General features: G+C 42.3%; 1 protein-coding gene across 2 annotated transcripts in view; it reads right to left on the reverse strand.

Moving 5' to 3' along the window:
- Window positions 1–12752: 12752 nt before the first annotated feature.
- The window catches only part of foxr1 (forkhead box R1), a 3178-nt gene continuing 686 nt past the window's right edge, over window positions 12753–15244 (reverse strand). Inside the window, exons 3-7 of one of the 2 annotated variants that reach the window (XM_085281194.1) lie at window positions 14441–14670; window positions 13981–14049; window positions 13414–13541; window positions 13003–13235; window positions 12753–12841 (exon numbers count right to left, since the gene is read on the reverse strand). In XM_085281194.1, coding sequence (XP_085137320.1) covers window positions 12813–12841; window positions 13003–13235; window positions 13414–13541; window positions 13981–14049; window positions 14441–14670 — 689 coding nt within the window. In that variant the 3' untranslated portion in view covers window positions 12753–12812. The remainder of the gene's footprint in view (window positions 12842–13002; window positions 13236–13413; window positions 13542–13980; window positions 14050–14440; window positions 14671–15244) is intronic. The other variant, XM_085281199.1, reaches the window with a different exon arrangement.

Raw genomic sequence — 15244 nt, forward strand, 5'->3', positions numbered from 1 at the left:
GCGTGCACACAAAGCGCAGACCCGCCGACAGATCAGAGTCAGAGAGCTGTCGGCTTTCAGCCCCGACTGTGAGAAAAGCGACATCTAACTGATTCTGATCCGCGGGTCCCGCTGTGTGTTTAAGTCTTTGTGCAGAATCCGTGTTCCTGCTCTCATTTACTGTCTTAACTGTTTGGTGGTTCTTGAAATTTTGTGAGATTTCACCTGAGATTCTGGCATTTTGGGCAAAATAAATTTATATTAAAAAATCGATTCAGGATTTTAATGAATCGATTTTACGTTATCCAAGCCAGAATCGATTTTAATCGATGAATCGATTATAAGAACCCACCCCTAGTCAGCATTCCTCCTGTAGTCCACGATGAGCTCCTTGGTCTTCTCGGTGTTAAGCAGCAGGTTGTTTGTGTCGCACCACTCAGCCAGACGATCCACCTCCTCCCTGTAGGCGGCCTCATCGTTGTCACTGATGAGGCCAATCACCGTGGTGTCATCTGCAAACTTAATGATGGTGTTGTAGCTGTTGATATAATATGGACTCTATTATTAAATTAAAAGAACAAATTAGACTACACTACTGAAACCTCATGCTGCTGTTTTTAAAGTTTCCATGTTACCAGACTGTAGAGGGCTCTGAAGATTTAAACAGTTTTAGATCCATGACACTCACAGTCTTATGTTAAAATCTCAAAGGACAGCATTATATTTTTGATATTAACAGTAACTCTGGGCCTCTGTAGAGTGTGCAGCTGATCTCATCGCTGTCTAAAAATGGATAAAAAAAACGTAAGTGTTGAAGACTATTAAGAGTAGCAGGTGTGTAGCATCGCTAACTAGCTAGCAACAAGCCTCCAACACAGTGCGTATGCTAGCGGCTAATCTAACTAATGAATTAACAACAGAGTGATTTTGGAACTATAAGATGATAAGCTGTGTGTCTTTTTTATAACAGTGACATGGTTGTATTTACCTTAATTAAACGAGTCGTCAGTCGCGGTAAACCAGCAAAAAACTCAAGCAGCCGGGCTACGTAAAAAGTGTAGGGGGGCGTGTTTGCGGCAGTGTTGCCAACTCCTCAGTAAGGAAAATCGCTATTGGCTGTCCTAAAAGTCGCTAGAAGTCGCCAAATGACGTCATCGCCTAATTTGCATAATGGTCATGCTAATGTAATTGTAACCTATGTTGTTGGAGAGAGAAATAACATTGTGGAAGAGACATAAAGTGAGTAAAAAACGTCCTAAATGCAGTTAGAATTTATTTAGAACTACAAATTAAATTTCTTTTAGCAATTATTGTTTTTTAATGTCACAATTCCATCCCTGCACCCGAAATTGGCACTCTGGTGGAGTTACTTTGTGTGTGAGAGTGTGTGTTTATAAGTAGTTTTAAACCTTGTGATCCACAAAACAGCATAGCAGTAAAAGAAGAACTGACTGTGTTACAGTCAGTGCGGGAGCAGCGGCTTCGCTCATGCGTGATTCATTTGCCGTTTGGATGCACAGGTGTGAATGTCTCCTGCCCTGATTGCAGCTGGAGGAGGACTATCCTCCGCCTGGGAGTGCTTTGGCACGAGTGAGGTGCCCAAGGCAGCACCGCTGCTTGTTGAGAGTAAGAGCGATATGCGTTTTCACGTCAAAAAGTCATCATAAATAAGTCTCCAATAATACCAGAAAAAGTCGCCAGATTTGTTGCTAGTCGCTTTTTAGAAAAAAAGTCGCTAAGGGGGTCTGAAAACTCGCTAAATATAGCGACAAAGTCGCTAAGTTGGCAACACTGGTTTCCGGTCATGTCCAGCGGGTGTGTGGGCGGGAGCGTTACACAGTCGCTCCACCTCAAGTCACTACTGTGCAGACTCTGGCTCCAACTTTGCAAGAGGGCAGCCTCCACAAGCGGGATATTTTGGCTTCATTTTTGCACAATGGTAGGAGGCGGGGTCGCGTCGTCCATGTTTTCTACAGTCAATGCTTCAAAGCCAACTGCAACTTGCAGCTGCCTACAGCTGGGTCCAAAAGCCTTCGGGACAAAGTTTTATGGTTGGACAAGAAAGAATCTGGTTATTTTGTAATGCCCATGATGACTGAATGAAAACTCTGGACTACCAGTGTATGCATGCAAATATTCAAGTAGTTTTTCCTTTGTAAATTAATGATTTCTGTGACCACCCTAATGCTGTTGTTTTTAGTCGAGAGTCCTATAGCACATAAAATATTTTCTCTCTGCACAGTCTCACGGCTCCATCCGGCCTGTGCTGTTCCTGGATATTTTTCAGTGGTGCAACTAAAAAAAATATTTGGTTGCACCTGTGCGACCAACTGTTCGGGTAGCAAAAAAAAAAAAAAAAATCTGCAACCTTCCCTGTGGTCAACAACAGACACACGTTATGCCCCTATCGTGGACTAAACCAATTAGAGATAGTAAGGGGCGGGACCTCTCTGATTGACCATGGTCCAGTTGAAAGTGCAGGTGGAGAGAGGGAGGTGAGTAGCTTGAATAAAGCGATATCAATTTCATTAAATCCTGAATCAACTTTTAAATATAACTGTGTTTTGCCAGAAACGCCAGATTCTCAGATTAAACCTCACGAAACCATTTCAACAACAACCAAACAGCAAATGAGAGCAGGTACACGGATTCCACACAAAGACGTAAACACAGAGCGGACCCGACGCATCAGAATCAACTTTGTCTTTCTCGGCTTTCTCACCCGACGGCCCGTAGACGGACATGCTGTCGGAGCTTAGCGATTCTGATGCGTCCGGTCCGCGCTGTGATTGCGTCTTTTTGCGCTGATTCTGAGCTGCAGGTTTTGTCTCTCTTCAACCAAAATTCACCGAGCCAGCAGCAAAAGAAGCAGCAAACTGCACTTCACATTTGATCAATGTCGTCATGAAATTTTTCTGTTTTGCTTCCACGACTATTAAAATCACACTTCATGCACAGCTAGCCCTCTCTCTCTCTCTCTGTACTTCAAGAACAGTTTCCTGTCTCCAATCTCTGTTTTCTGTATTATTCATTCGCTTATTACCCACCAGTCTACCATTGTTTACAGCGCTGTCGGCTGCTGTCTTTTTCTTTTCTTTTCTTTTTTTCACTTAAATGACCTCGGACAAGAAAGCCTATTTTTCTGTTCAATATTGAAGAAATTTAAACTTTATATGCAGAACATTGTAGAATATTTTTAAGGTTATCTGCTATAAAAAGCCAGACCAGGAAAATCTCCTTCATGTTTTTCTGTGTTTTATTCTCATTTACTTTCACACAAAGGCATCTGCTGTGATGTTCACAATTCTGATGATGTCAGTACTGATAAATGATCAGAATTATAATATTTCTGACTGTCTGAGGCTAAGTTGAATCAAATCGGGACTTTGAAAACCGGAATCGAATGGATTATAGAAATCAGTGATGATACCCAGCCCTAGTGAGCAGCCTAGGCACGACAGAAGTGGATGTAGCTGTAATAGGAAAAGAACTATTGCTAACTTTTCTGTTAAGTTAAGGCCTGATCCTTCTGAAATTCATAGCCAGTGCTCTGACATGGTGTCATCAATCTTTGAATGCTGAAAAAGCACAGTGTATCCAGAAAAACACATTATATTATATAAATTCTTGTAAAATTTGTGTGCGCCTAACTTTTGTGCCTAACTTTAAAAAGTTAGGCGTACCGGTACGCCCATGGCAAAAAGTTAGTCTAGAGCCCTGGAATAACCAAATCACAACGTGTCATGTTGACTTAAGAGCTTCAGAAAGTAGGACTATCAGAATCAAAATACTTTATTAATCCTGAAGGAAATTATCGGTTACAGCAGGCAGCACGCTAATGGCGCATGCTCACTTACAAAGGAACCTTCTGACCAAACTTTACACAAACAACACATTGGGGATACATGTCAGAGAGGTAGGAAATAGGAAAAAAAAACATTCAGACTGAGCTCCTAATGGGAGAATCAAACTGTTCTCCCATTAGGAGCTCAGTCTGAATGAAAAAAGACCCTGGCACAAAAAGCACATGCCTGTCAATACACCACAGAAACCCAAGACAGGCAACAGGGGTGGGTAAGGGTAGGAGAGAGCCGGTGTAGACAGTGCATGCAGTCCTGCAGCATGTCTGCGCTGGTCCAGTCAACCCGCCATCTGCCCCGGGAGGGAACAAGCATCGAAGGCGTTTGGAAAGGGAGGGGGGATGAGTGTGTATGTGTATGCGTGTGTGTGTCCTGAGTTTAGCTGAGAGAGTGTCCTTCGCCCTGCCAGGCTAAGTAAACAGTGTTCCAGCCGACCCAGGTGGCCTTGCGTAGGGGGAGGAACAGTCTAAATACCGTCTGTTATCAGGGTGAGAATTTGTTTTGTTCAGCTCCAGCCTTGAGACCACAGCTGGCGCCGAAATGGTATCCGCATGAAATTATGGTGGTTTTTCCTTTAGTGCGAACAACTCATGTGAATTTCAAAGCCGTTCTAGCAGTCTGACACTGGTCTCTCGATCTCTCATTGGAGAGCCGTGAGCTTCTCCAAGATGTTATCAATCCTGCGCTCAAAGAGCAATTTCTGAGAACTCACGACCGCCGTGAGCTTCTCCAAGATGTTATCCAATTTTTGCTCAGAGGTCTTAGTCTGAGTGCTCACAGAAGCCTCAAGCTTCTCCAAGATCTTATCCGTGCTGCATTCAATGAGTCCATTTTGGAAAGTCCCGACCCGTCCCATCGCTTCAATCCCAGCGGGCAGCCTTGTGGAGTTTTGATCAGCCAATTCCGCTTTTTTTAAAAACACTCAGGACACTCAGGCTCACCCGAGCCCAGGCTTCTCGTTGAGAAGAGGGTGTCAATTGCATTCAGGGACCAGTTGATCAAATCCATAATTCCTCTTTTAGGTTTTAGAGAACAGACTGTGAGAGAGTGTTCCAGGGCAAGAGTAGAAAGTAGACAAGATTAGACAAGGACACAAGAAGCAGGGAAAATAAGGGAAAGGGAGAGGAGAAAAGTGCGACCGGCTTCGTCAAGAGCCAAGAGATTTAAATAAATGAAAACCTACCCTCTACAGTAGCTCTGGGCCTCCTGCCAAGTGCAATGATTGAGGATGTACCAGCAATGCCTTGACACCACTGATCCCAGTCCAGACACAGTCGTGCTGATGAGGAGGAGAATGAAGGTTCCAGACAGCTTATAAAGAACAACAAAATAAACTTTCACAGCTATGCAGATGACACACAAATATATATCACAATGTCACCAGGAGACCGAGGCCCTGTACAGGCTCTTGGTAAATGTACTGAAGAAATTAATGACTGGTTGTGCCACAATTTTCTCCAGCTAAACAAAAACAAACTGAAGTCTTTGGTGCCAAAGAAAAACAATTACAGGTCACCAGAGAACTTCAATCTATACACCTAAAAACCACAAACCAGGTGAGAAATTTGGGTGTAGTGATGGATGCAGACCTAAACTTAGAAAAACACATTAAGACAATAACAAAGTCAGCTTACTATAACCTCAAGAATATTTAAAGGATAAAAGATCTGATGTCTCAACGGGAACTGGAAAAACTAGTCCATGCATTCATCTTTAGTAGGCTTGATTACTGTAAAAGCATCTTTACAGGTCTACCAACAAAAAAAAGAAAAATCAGTCAGACAACTACAGCTCATTCAGAACTCTGCTGCTCGAGTTCTCACTAAGACCAAAACATTGGACCACATCAGTCCAGCTCTGAGGTCTTTACACTGGCTGCCTGTCCGTCAGAGGATAGACTTTAAAGTTCTGATGCTGTATAAAGCTCTGAATGGTTTAGGACCAAAATACATCAGTGACCTCCTGACCCAGTATGAACCTTCCAGATCTCTCAGGTCGTCTGGATCCGTTTTTTTTTATCAGTTCCCAGAGTCAGAACCAGACACGGAGAAGCTGCATTCAGCTTTTATGCTCCATATATCTGGAACAAACTCCCAGAAAGCCTCAGATCATCTGAAACACTCAGTTTATTTAAATCCAGGTTGAAGACTCACCTGTTCTCAGCTGCATTTGAATAAAACACCAAATCCACACTTTTAAGCTTAAATTTCAAAATTTACATTTTAACTACTGATTTTATCTAATTTTCTTATTTTACCTACTGTTTTTTTTAATCAATTTTAAATCATTCTTTTTATTTGTTTTTGTTTTTTAATGTCTCTGTAAAGCACTTTGAATCACCTTGTTGTTGAATTGTGCTATATAAATAAACTTGCCTCAAAACTCACTCTCTCTTTTTCTGCTCTCTCTCTTTCTCTCTCGCTGTCACTCCTAAAACTTCCCATGTTTTTATTTTTGGTCGTAAGCAGAGAGTGCTTGCTAGCACTGTCCTTAGATACGGTGGCCCCTAGAGACAAAGCATGTACAAACTCCAAAACACTTACAAATTCCAAATAGCACGCACAAACTCCAAAACACGTACAAAATCCAAAACACATGCAAACTCCAAAACACGTACAAAATCCAAAACACATACAAAATACAAAACACATGCAAACTCCAAAACACATGCAAACTCCAAAACACGTACAAAATCCAAAACACATGCAAACTCCAAATCACAACGGAAGTGCTCCAGGACACTAGGGGCAGTGTTGAGCTCAATTTGCAAAATAAACGGCAAGTTTGTTGCAAACACATGGGCTGTATGGGACGGTCTAGTCTCCGTTGTGCTTCCCAGGTTGCCTAGCAACCATGATACTAACCGCTGGAAACGTGTCATACAGCTTTGTTTGACAGAAATTAAGGAGAACATATTTTGTTCATCTGTTTGTTTCTACAAGAGCTTTGTGTGATTTGATAAGTATCTGAGGCTGAGACCACAGGACAGTAAAACATGATTGTTGGGCTTCATTTCTGTACTGAACAGTCATTTAAGATTAGCTAGTAAATAACAATTAGCTAATATTGTTCATGAGACTAAAGTATCACTTTGGTAATGTAAATATAATATGGCCAATATTATAGTTATAGTCATTATTAGCTATTACAGCAGTGAACATGAACTCTGTGTCAAATACTGAGCCTCAGTACAGATTCAAGTTGTAGTTATTTACATGTCTTTTCACCTTAAATCTTCACTCAAAGACAAGTATATAGGAATGACTGCCAAATTTATTTGCCACTGAAGCAGAAGGATGGCATCTGAATAAAACCTCTCTTGACATGCCTAGATGACGTTAAAGCTTGGTTGGCTCTAAACTTTTTAAATTTGAATGAAAACAGATTTGCTGGTGTTTGGACCCAGTGGCTCCTGTGAGTCCTCTTCTTTTGATTTGGAACCCCTGGAAGTTTATTTTAAACCTGTTGTTACTGCCCTTGGTTTTAAGTTGGACCAGTCCAGTTTTTATCATTTAAAGCGACTGGCAAGAGTGAAATCTTTTCTTTCTAGGCAGCACTTTGAAACCGTGATCCATGCTTTTATTTCTTCCCCTGTGGACTACTATAACGTACTTTATGTTGGGGTCAGTCAGTTGTTACTCTGACGTCTGCAGCTGGTTCAAAATGTATATTGACAGTGCATATAGAGGCGTATCATATATAAGAGACAAATGTTGTTCCTTTAGTATGTTGGCATTACTAAATTTGGCTCATTGCTTACATATATTTAGAAAAAGAAAATGTACAAGCTGTGATAACCGTTTCTGATAAAAATGAAGACTCATGTATTGAATATTCCTTTATTGGGTGAGGAAAATCAGACCATATCATAACTGCTTTAAAGTCATACCGAATAGATATCAGAGCCTTAAACAGGCTGACTTCTGCTAAATGGGTCAGAATATATAAGCATATAAACAATTACAGCAATATGATGCAACAAACACAGCAGTGCTACTAATCCAAAATACTCAAAGCTTCATAGAACTGGAACAAACATTTATTTTTAGGTCCATTCTGCTGCTGATACATACTTTAGGTTTCTGAATATTAAACTTGTTGCTGCCTTTCATAGTGTGTAACTTGAAGGCCCCGAGTACTTTCTCCCACACTGAAATGATCAAATTATTTGAACATTACCTAATAAGACTGATTCAGGACAGACAATTAGTTATTTTAAACTTTTCTAGCAGTCCTTCACAAACAGGGAACAGTCTGTCTATTCTCTCCATCAGTCAGCTTCTGCTGGCTGCCCTCACACACTACTGAGTTTGTCCTGGTGGATCATCAAGGGTGCAAAGCCTCACAGATGATGTGCAGCAGTGTGTCCCTCAGTCTGTCCTCACTCTGGACACTTGCAGTTGTCACACCTGGAAATCAAGTGTGTGATAAGCTGCAGGATTCAAACACAAGCGTAACTTATAAATACATGTTCATACTTTTAATTACACAGAGAGAAAGAGTGCAGGACAGACAGGTGACAGTCTCAGGTGTATACACTGCTACAAAACAGCACAAGAGGAGGAGGATTTAGTGTTTGTGTTATTACGAGAGCTAAACAAGAAGAGTTCCCAGATGGTACAGTGGACACATGTGACTCCTGTGATTAAAGCATCTTTCTGTCAGCTTAACGAGTGAACCGTCAGCTCGTTCAAACACACGTTTGAGTCACCTTGGCTCGACACCACCGAACAGAGGCCGCAATATAACATTAACAGTGCAGTGAATCCTGCTTGTGCCGTGATATTCAGGACTGCAAACTGAGCAGCATTCACTGACTTTCAGCTTGTTGTGTTTGTGGATATATGACTGACTTTAATTACCGTATTTTCACGACCATAAGGCGCACTTAAAAGTCTTAGATTTTCTTCAAAAAGTACGGCGCGCCCTATAGCGCAGTGCGCCCTGTGTGTTGTAAGGAGGACGTAGTAGAGAACACCATGAGAACGCTAAAGGGTGAAGTGTGGGCGTTGATCGTATATACCGGACATCGTTGTTTTAACAACCCTGAAAATGGCAAAGAGACACGCTTATGAAGCACAGTTTAAACTGAAGGCCATCAGCTATGCGGAGGAACATGGAAATCGAGCAGCGGCGAGAGAATTTAAGATTAACGTGTAGCCCAGGTATATTTTATGGGGCTAAGTTTTATTTCCAGTTGGATATATCTGAATAGTTCTCTTGTTCATTTTACTGTGTTGTAGTAGTAATAAGAAAGTGTGTTGAGGTGCTTTTACTTTGAAAGGGAGCGAGCGGAAGGAGAGAGCGGAGAGAGCGGAGGCAGCCACGAGAGGAGAGAGAAAAGCGTGCTCGAGATGCGGCTAGCGTCTACAGAGACTTTTTTTCCCCCCAATGGACAGTGAGGATAAATCATCCCACGCCCACGGCTGAGTAACAGAGCGTGACTGTGAGGTGGTGCAGCCCGGACTGGTTTGCACTGTTGCCTCGAAATATCCCTAGTTAGCTAACTTGGCTAATCGGAGTTAGCCATAAAGGTGGACTTCGCTGGACGTCACCTGACCTGCACGGAGTGGGAGGCTACTGACTGCCAAGGCGGGCTGATCAGGTTTGCTGCTTAAAAGGAGTAAGCGTGCAGCTCGGCGACCTAAGGGACGGACCTCTCGGTGTGCCGTGAGGGTATTGTGGACAAAAGACTAAGGTTTCCAGGTAGGAGCACCATTTTGTTTTCTTTTAGGACCGTTGGTCCCTACGCACCCTAGCATCGATCCAGGCCTGCACCGAGGGGACTTGGGAAACTGGGTGGTGTAAGAGAGTGTGTGTGTGTGTGTGTGTGGGGGGGGGGGGGGCCCATTACAGTAAAGAACTGTGTAACTGTTATTATTGTTATATTTTGTCATTGCAAGAGACTTTTTACTTTATTGATTTATTGGGTGTTTACCAATTCATTCAGTAAACCTGCTTGGTTTAAACATAAGATTTTGTGTCTAGTACTGTTTCTTATCTATAGTTCAAAGTAAGGTAAAAGTGTATCTGTGTGTTATACGTGTGTAAATCAGGGGAACTTGCACTGAGGGCAACTAAGTAAGTTTAAGATAACTAGAACTCAGGGCGTACCCGGCTATAGTGGAGTACACAGCCAGGGGCGCTACAAATGAATCGATGGTTCGCAAATGGAGGAAGCTAGAAAACAAGCTCCGGCAGGTCAAGAAAACGCAGCTGAGTTTCCGCGGACATAAGACGAGGTGGCCCGAGTTGGAGGAAAGACTTGAGCGGTGGATCATCGAGCAAAGAACGAGCGGGAGAAGCATTTCGACGGTCACCATTCGGCTAAAAGCAGTTTCACTAGCTGAAGAGATGAACATTGAACATTTCCAAGGAGGTCCGTCTTGGTGCTTTCGTTTTATGAAACTGTGCCATTTTTCCATCCGGACCAGGACTACGGTAGCGCAGCAACTTCCAGAGGATTATAAGGAAAAGCTGGCCATCTTCCGCTCCTACTGCAGCAAACACATCGGCGACAAAAACATCCAGCCCAGCCACATCACAAACATGGACGAGGTCCCGCTCACTTTTGACATCCCGGTGAGCCACACTGTGGAGAAGAATCGGACCAGCACGGTAGCGATATGCACAACGGGGTATGAAAAGTCTTCTTTTACTGTTGTGCTTGGCTGCCATGCTAATGGACAGAAACTGCCGCCTATGGTGATTTTTAAGCGAAAGACTTTGCCTAAAGAGAAGTTTCCAGCAGGAATCATCATTAAGGCAAATGAAAAGGGCTGGATGGATGAGGAAATGATGAAAGAGTGGCTGAGGGAGGTGTATGTAAGGAGACCAGGTGGTTTTTTTCCACGCATCACCATCGCTCTTAATCTGTGACTCTATGCGTGCCCATCTCACAGCCGATGTGAAAAAAACTAGTGAACCAAATGAACTGTGAGCTTGCTGTCATTCCGGGAGGCCTGACAAAGGAACTCCAACCGCTGGACATCGGTGTGAACCGCCCGTTCAAAGTAAGGCTGCGAGCAGCTGTTCAATTCAGACAGAGGATGAGGACTTCGATGGGTTTGATTGATGATAAAAATGTGAGTACCAAACTTTGTTTTGCGCCTGCTTTATTTTTAAATATGCACACTTGTGTGTTGTTGATGATGACGATAGAAATGTGAGTAAGGTACCGAACTCAGGTTTGCTCCCGTTTTATTTTTAAATGCGCATACGGTACTTGTATGCGCCCTATGATCCAGTGCGCCTTGTGTGTGTGTTAAATACAGTAATGGCACACATAACTGCGCCTTTTAGTACAGTGCGTCTTATGGTCGTGAAAATACGGTATCCATAAAATCATCACATTCTCTGTAAGATTAAGGTCGACTATTGAACGGTGTATATTTTGAAGTAAAGGCTTTAAAACCAAGTTAGTACAAACATCACTAATGTCACATAACTTTCCCGACATGTGGCCAACAGTAATGTTTTAATGTTCTTCATTATAAAAACATTTGCGCATAAGTGACATAATATTCAGTACTTACTTCAGAAAGTTTACTCTTCGTCCGATTCCGCCATTTCCCCCCCCCCCCCTCTCCTTCTTGGCAAAATTATCCACACCACCGCCATGCTATGAAGTCTGGGATATGTTGGGCCATAAAGGCTACACCGACCCATCCTTAAAATTTAGGGAAATTAAGGATGCATTTGAGGGCCGCATTTCGAGCAGCCTTTGAATTGGGACAGTTTTTGTCATGTCGCTGTGACGTAAGCGGCTTTAAAATGCAGCCTTTAAGGCGGGCACGCCCGTTGTGCTCCGACAGTGAACGTGACTAAACTATTGAGGGGGGGGAGGAAAAAAAAAAAGCCACATGTTGCCATATCATTTTGTGATTGTCGACATGGTACATTTGTCCACCAATAGGAATTGAGTGTTTCTGTTTTTTTTCCTCCCCCACTCACAAGCAAAGAGTGTTTGCTAGCGCTCTCCTTAGAAAACAGTTTTTATTTCTTCCCGGTGTTCTGACAAACCATCCTACTTTGGCAAAACGTCTTACCGCAAGTAGTTTATGCACATTTCTGCTGTCACAGAGGAATTCCAGCACCAATTTAAGGTTTGCCACTTCATTTTGCCCGTTGAAGTATGCGTGTAAGTAACATTCACAAAGGTAGCATGGTTTGGCACTTAATTTTACCTGTCAGAGTGTGTGTAGCTGTTATTAACAAAAGTAGGATGATTTGCCACAAAATTTTAAGCAGTTTAAGTATGCTTGTAGGTGACATTCAAAGGTAGGTTGGTTTGACAGTTAATTTTACCGGTCAGAGTATTTTTCTAGCCAATATTCAAAGGTAGGACAATTTGCCACTGAATTTCGTGTTGTGCGCATGCGCAGAAACAACAGGTAGGACTGTTTGCCAGGTAGGATGGATTCCCAGAACACCGGAGTAAACGCCACTGTTTTAAGTGTCCTATCAACACAATTTAAAAACTGGTGTATAGTTTGAAGTCCACACGTTCGACCCAATAATGATAATTTAAAAAAAAAAAAAAAAAAAAAAAAGCAGCATGTGTAAGATACACGTACTGGAAAATTTACTAGGACTCCCCTATCATGCAACTGTTTTTCCATCAAACACTCATTAAAACAGCAACCTACAGGTATGTTAGCGCACTCATCGCCGACTGTCCGAGGGAGGGGTGGGGTCACACGTTGAAACAGAGGCGCAAGGCAGCCCAGGCGGGGAAATTTGACTCAATTTTTATATCTGATAAGAAAACTATTCAGATAGTTATGTGGTGAATGAACTACAGTTACACTTTCAAGCACCGCATCTGAAATTCAAGCACTTTTCAAACCTTGAATTTGGTTTTTAAGAAGACAGATTAATACATTTGGACTAATGAACACTGCATCAGATGGCTCTTTTACACCACGCTTTATTATGCTACTGTTTAATGCACATTTCCCCCTTTAACTGAAATCACATAGGAAATAAGCTCCGAATTATATCTGAAACAAAAAGAAAGCAGTTACACTCAAAATAAGTTTTATTCCAAAGCCATTTCTTTACATACGTGGTACTAAACTGAGTTCCTTGCCATTATCTTACCAGTTCTGACAGTAAACTGGAGCTATGAGCTTTCCTCACATTAAGATTGCCTTCCATTTACCTGGGTGGGACATGCTCTTCTCCAGCTGCTTTAAAGATTCTCCTGTCAGCATGTTGATCTCATCCTTAAGGCGCCGCTGGCCATCTAAAGTAAGGTGCCAAAAACATGACTTCCTCTTGCCATCTCTGCACAGCTGGTTGCAAGTTTTGCGAAAACTGCTGTTGAAGCACAAGTTGTGTCGGATAGTGTTCTTCCAGCCGTCTGGAGCCGTCTGAAAAAATGGGAAGTGTTCTCTGGGAACAGGCAGAGATTCACATCAGATAGTGCAGCAGTTTTATCCAGTTCAAACATAACTTAAATGAAAAGGGACCCATCTGATGTTTTGAAAGACTTAATCATGCCTGATCAGGTGTTTCATTTAGCATGCAAGGTGAAGTAACCTTGTGGGCAATTAGACAATCAAATCCTAACCTGGTGAAATTGTAAATCTGCTGGACTTTGAAGCTCCCTGTATGGCTGCTCTTGAGCGCCAAGGCAATGAGGATGCAGTAATTCACTGGTGGACGGGGCCAGCAGCCTGGTTTAAGAGGCTTATTGTCCTGAAAAAACACACACACACACACACACACACACACACACACACACACACACACACACACACACACAGGAGCAACTAGAATAATGACAATAAAGAGAAACACTGAGAGCCTAGGGCATTTTCCCAATTATTCCAGAATATGTAGATGCAGTTTTATTGGGACTAAGGAAACTGTCTCTCCAAAAGTGCCCATTTATACGCAGCCACGTCATTGACCTCGTCTCAGTTAAATTACATTTTACACCGAATCCTAATTTGTTTTAGTTCATTAAATTCCTCCAAAACACTGTAGCTTTAATTGAAAATGTTCTCATTTTAATTCATTTGGACAAAAGCCTGTCTGAGGAAAAAAGGGTCCTCAAGACTTCAAAAACGGCGAGTAATGAGCTGCCTGCATCCCACTGAAGAAAACTGGTTCAGGTCTAAGATATTGTTCTCACCCTGGGCTTTATGGTCCTCGCCTTACGTCTGCTCTTGACGGGTTGAGAGGAGTTGACATCATTCTTGACCTAATCATCAGTGATTGTCAGATTGACAGTTAACAGATACAGGTTGTTTCAATCATTACAGGATTTTTAAATCCAATGTTCTAAATGTGTATTTAAATAGATGTAAAAGATGTGGAGACTGAAATCACTTTTTGATTAGTTACACCAAATAATGAAAGACTGGGCCTGTGACCCATGTTTATTGGTCAATGGTAATGCATTTGGTCTTTGATGCCTTGGGATAGCCCATGAACACAAAGGTTTAATCCTACGCTTACATGTTAAATCCAGAAAATAAATGAAGTGTTCATTGAGACTGCACAAACACTCAGCACTCTAACAAAGTAAGGTTGCCGCTGCAAACAGAAACAGGTGATGCATAATAGAGTGGCTGTGAGCGGTTAGTGTGTACCGTGTACTCAGAAGAAACTGATTGCACCAGCTCCCCCTGGAGAGGACCATCATGGCAGGAAAACACCTGGCGCTCTGCTGTCAGTGGACATTGGGTCTCCAGGAGCCTAGTTTGGCTTTCCTCAACAGGTTCACACACAGGCCCCACGTCAGCATTAATCTCGTTGTACTGGATCGGGCAGGCAATGTTGGGATTCACCAGCAGCCACAGGTTTGGTTTCACAAAAGTATCTGATGCACAGAAATATTCAGTTTGCTACAGTGATCACTTAAGAATAATTTCTCCAACACATGAAGCCAGAAGCATAAAAATCAGAGGCAAGAGTGTCATGCGGATGCTCGTTTTCCAGATAGGACATTAAAAACCACATTCTTTGTAACAGTTTCCCTCCTTTCACAGTACACACACACTATAAATAAAATAAAATTGGAAAGCAGAGTGGTGGAGCAAAGTTTTGACAAGCAGGCATCTGCTGTGTTTGTCCGTCACTGTGCATTGGCCCGATAAAGGAAGGATGTAAATGCATACTGGTAGGCTACCAAAGCTGAGCATGCAACACTCAAGCACACGCATACAGCACTGTAGTGGCAAACAAAGCACAAATAATTTCAGTACGGTAACAGAACTGCATCCTTGTGTATTAGAAGAAACGTGCTTTTAGGTAGAAAATAAATAAAAGGATTTCAATCAAATCACACACTTCAGTGTGTAAAGCAGCCCAACGTGTGTCCTAAACTGACTGTTTGTCATTTCATTCAAACACTACACAAACCACATTTACAAAGGCAAACTAAGAAACAGAGT

The sequence above is a fragment of the Mchenga conophoros genome, linkage group LG1 (assembly GCF_057382185.1).
Source record: "Mchenga conophoros isolate Kocher_MC1m ecotype Shallow Benthic linkage group LG1, M_conophoros_male_GT1.1, whole genome shotgun sequence".
In the NCBI taxonomy this organism is placed as follows: domain Eukaryota; kingdom Metazoa; phylum Chordata; class Actinopteri; order Cichliformes; family Cichlidae; genus Mchenga; species Mchenga conophoros.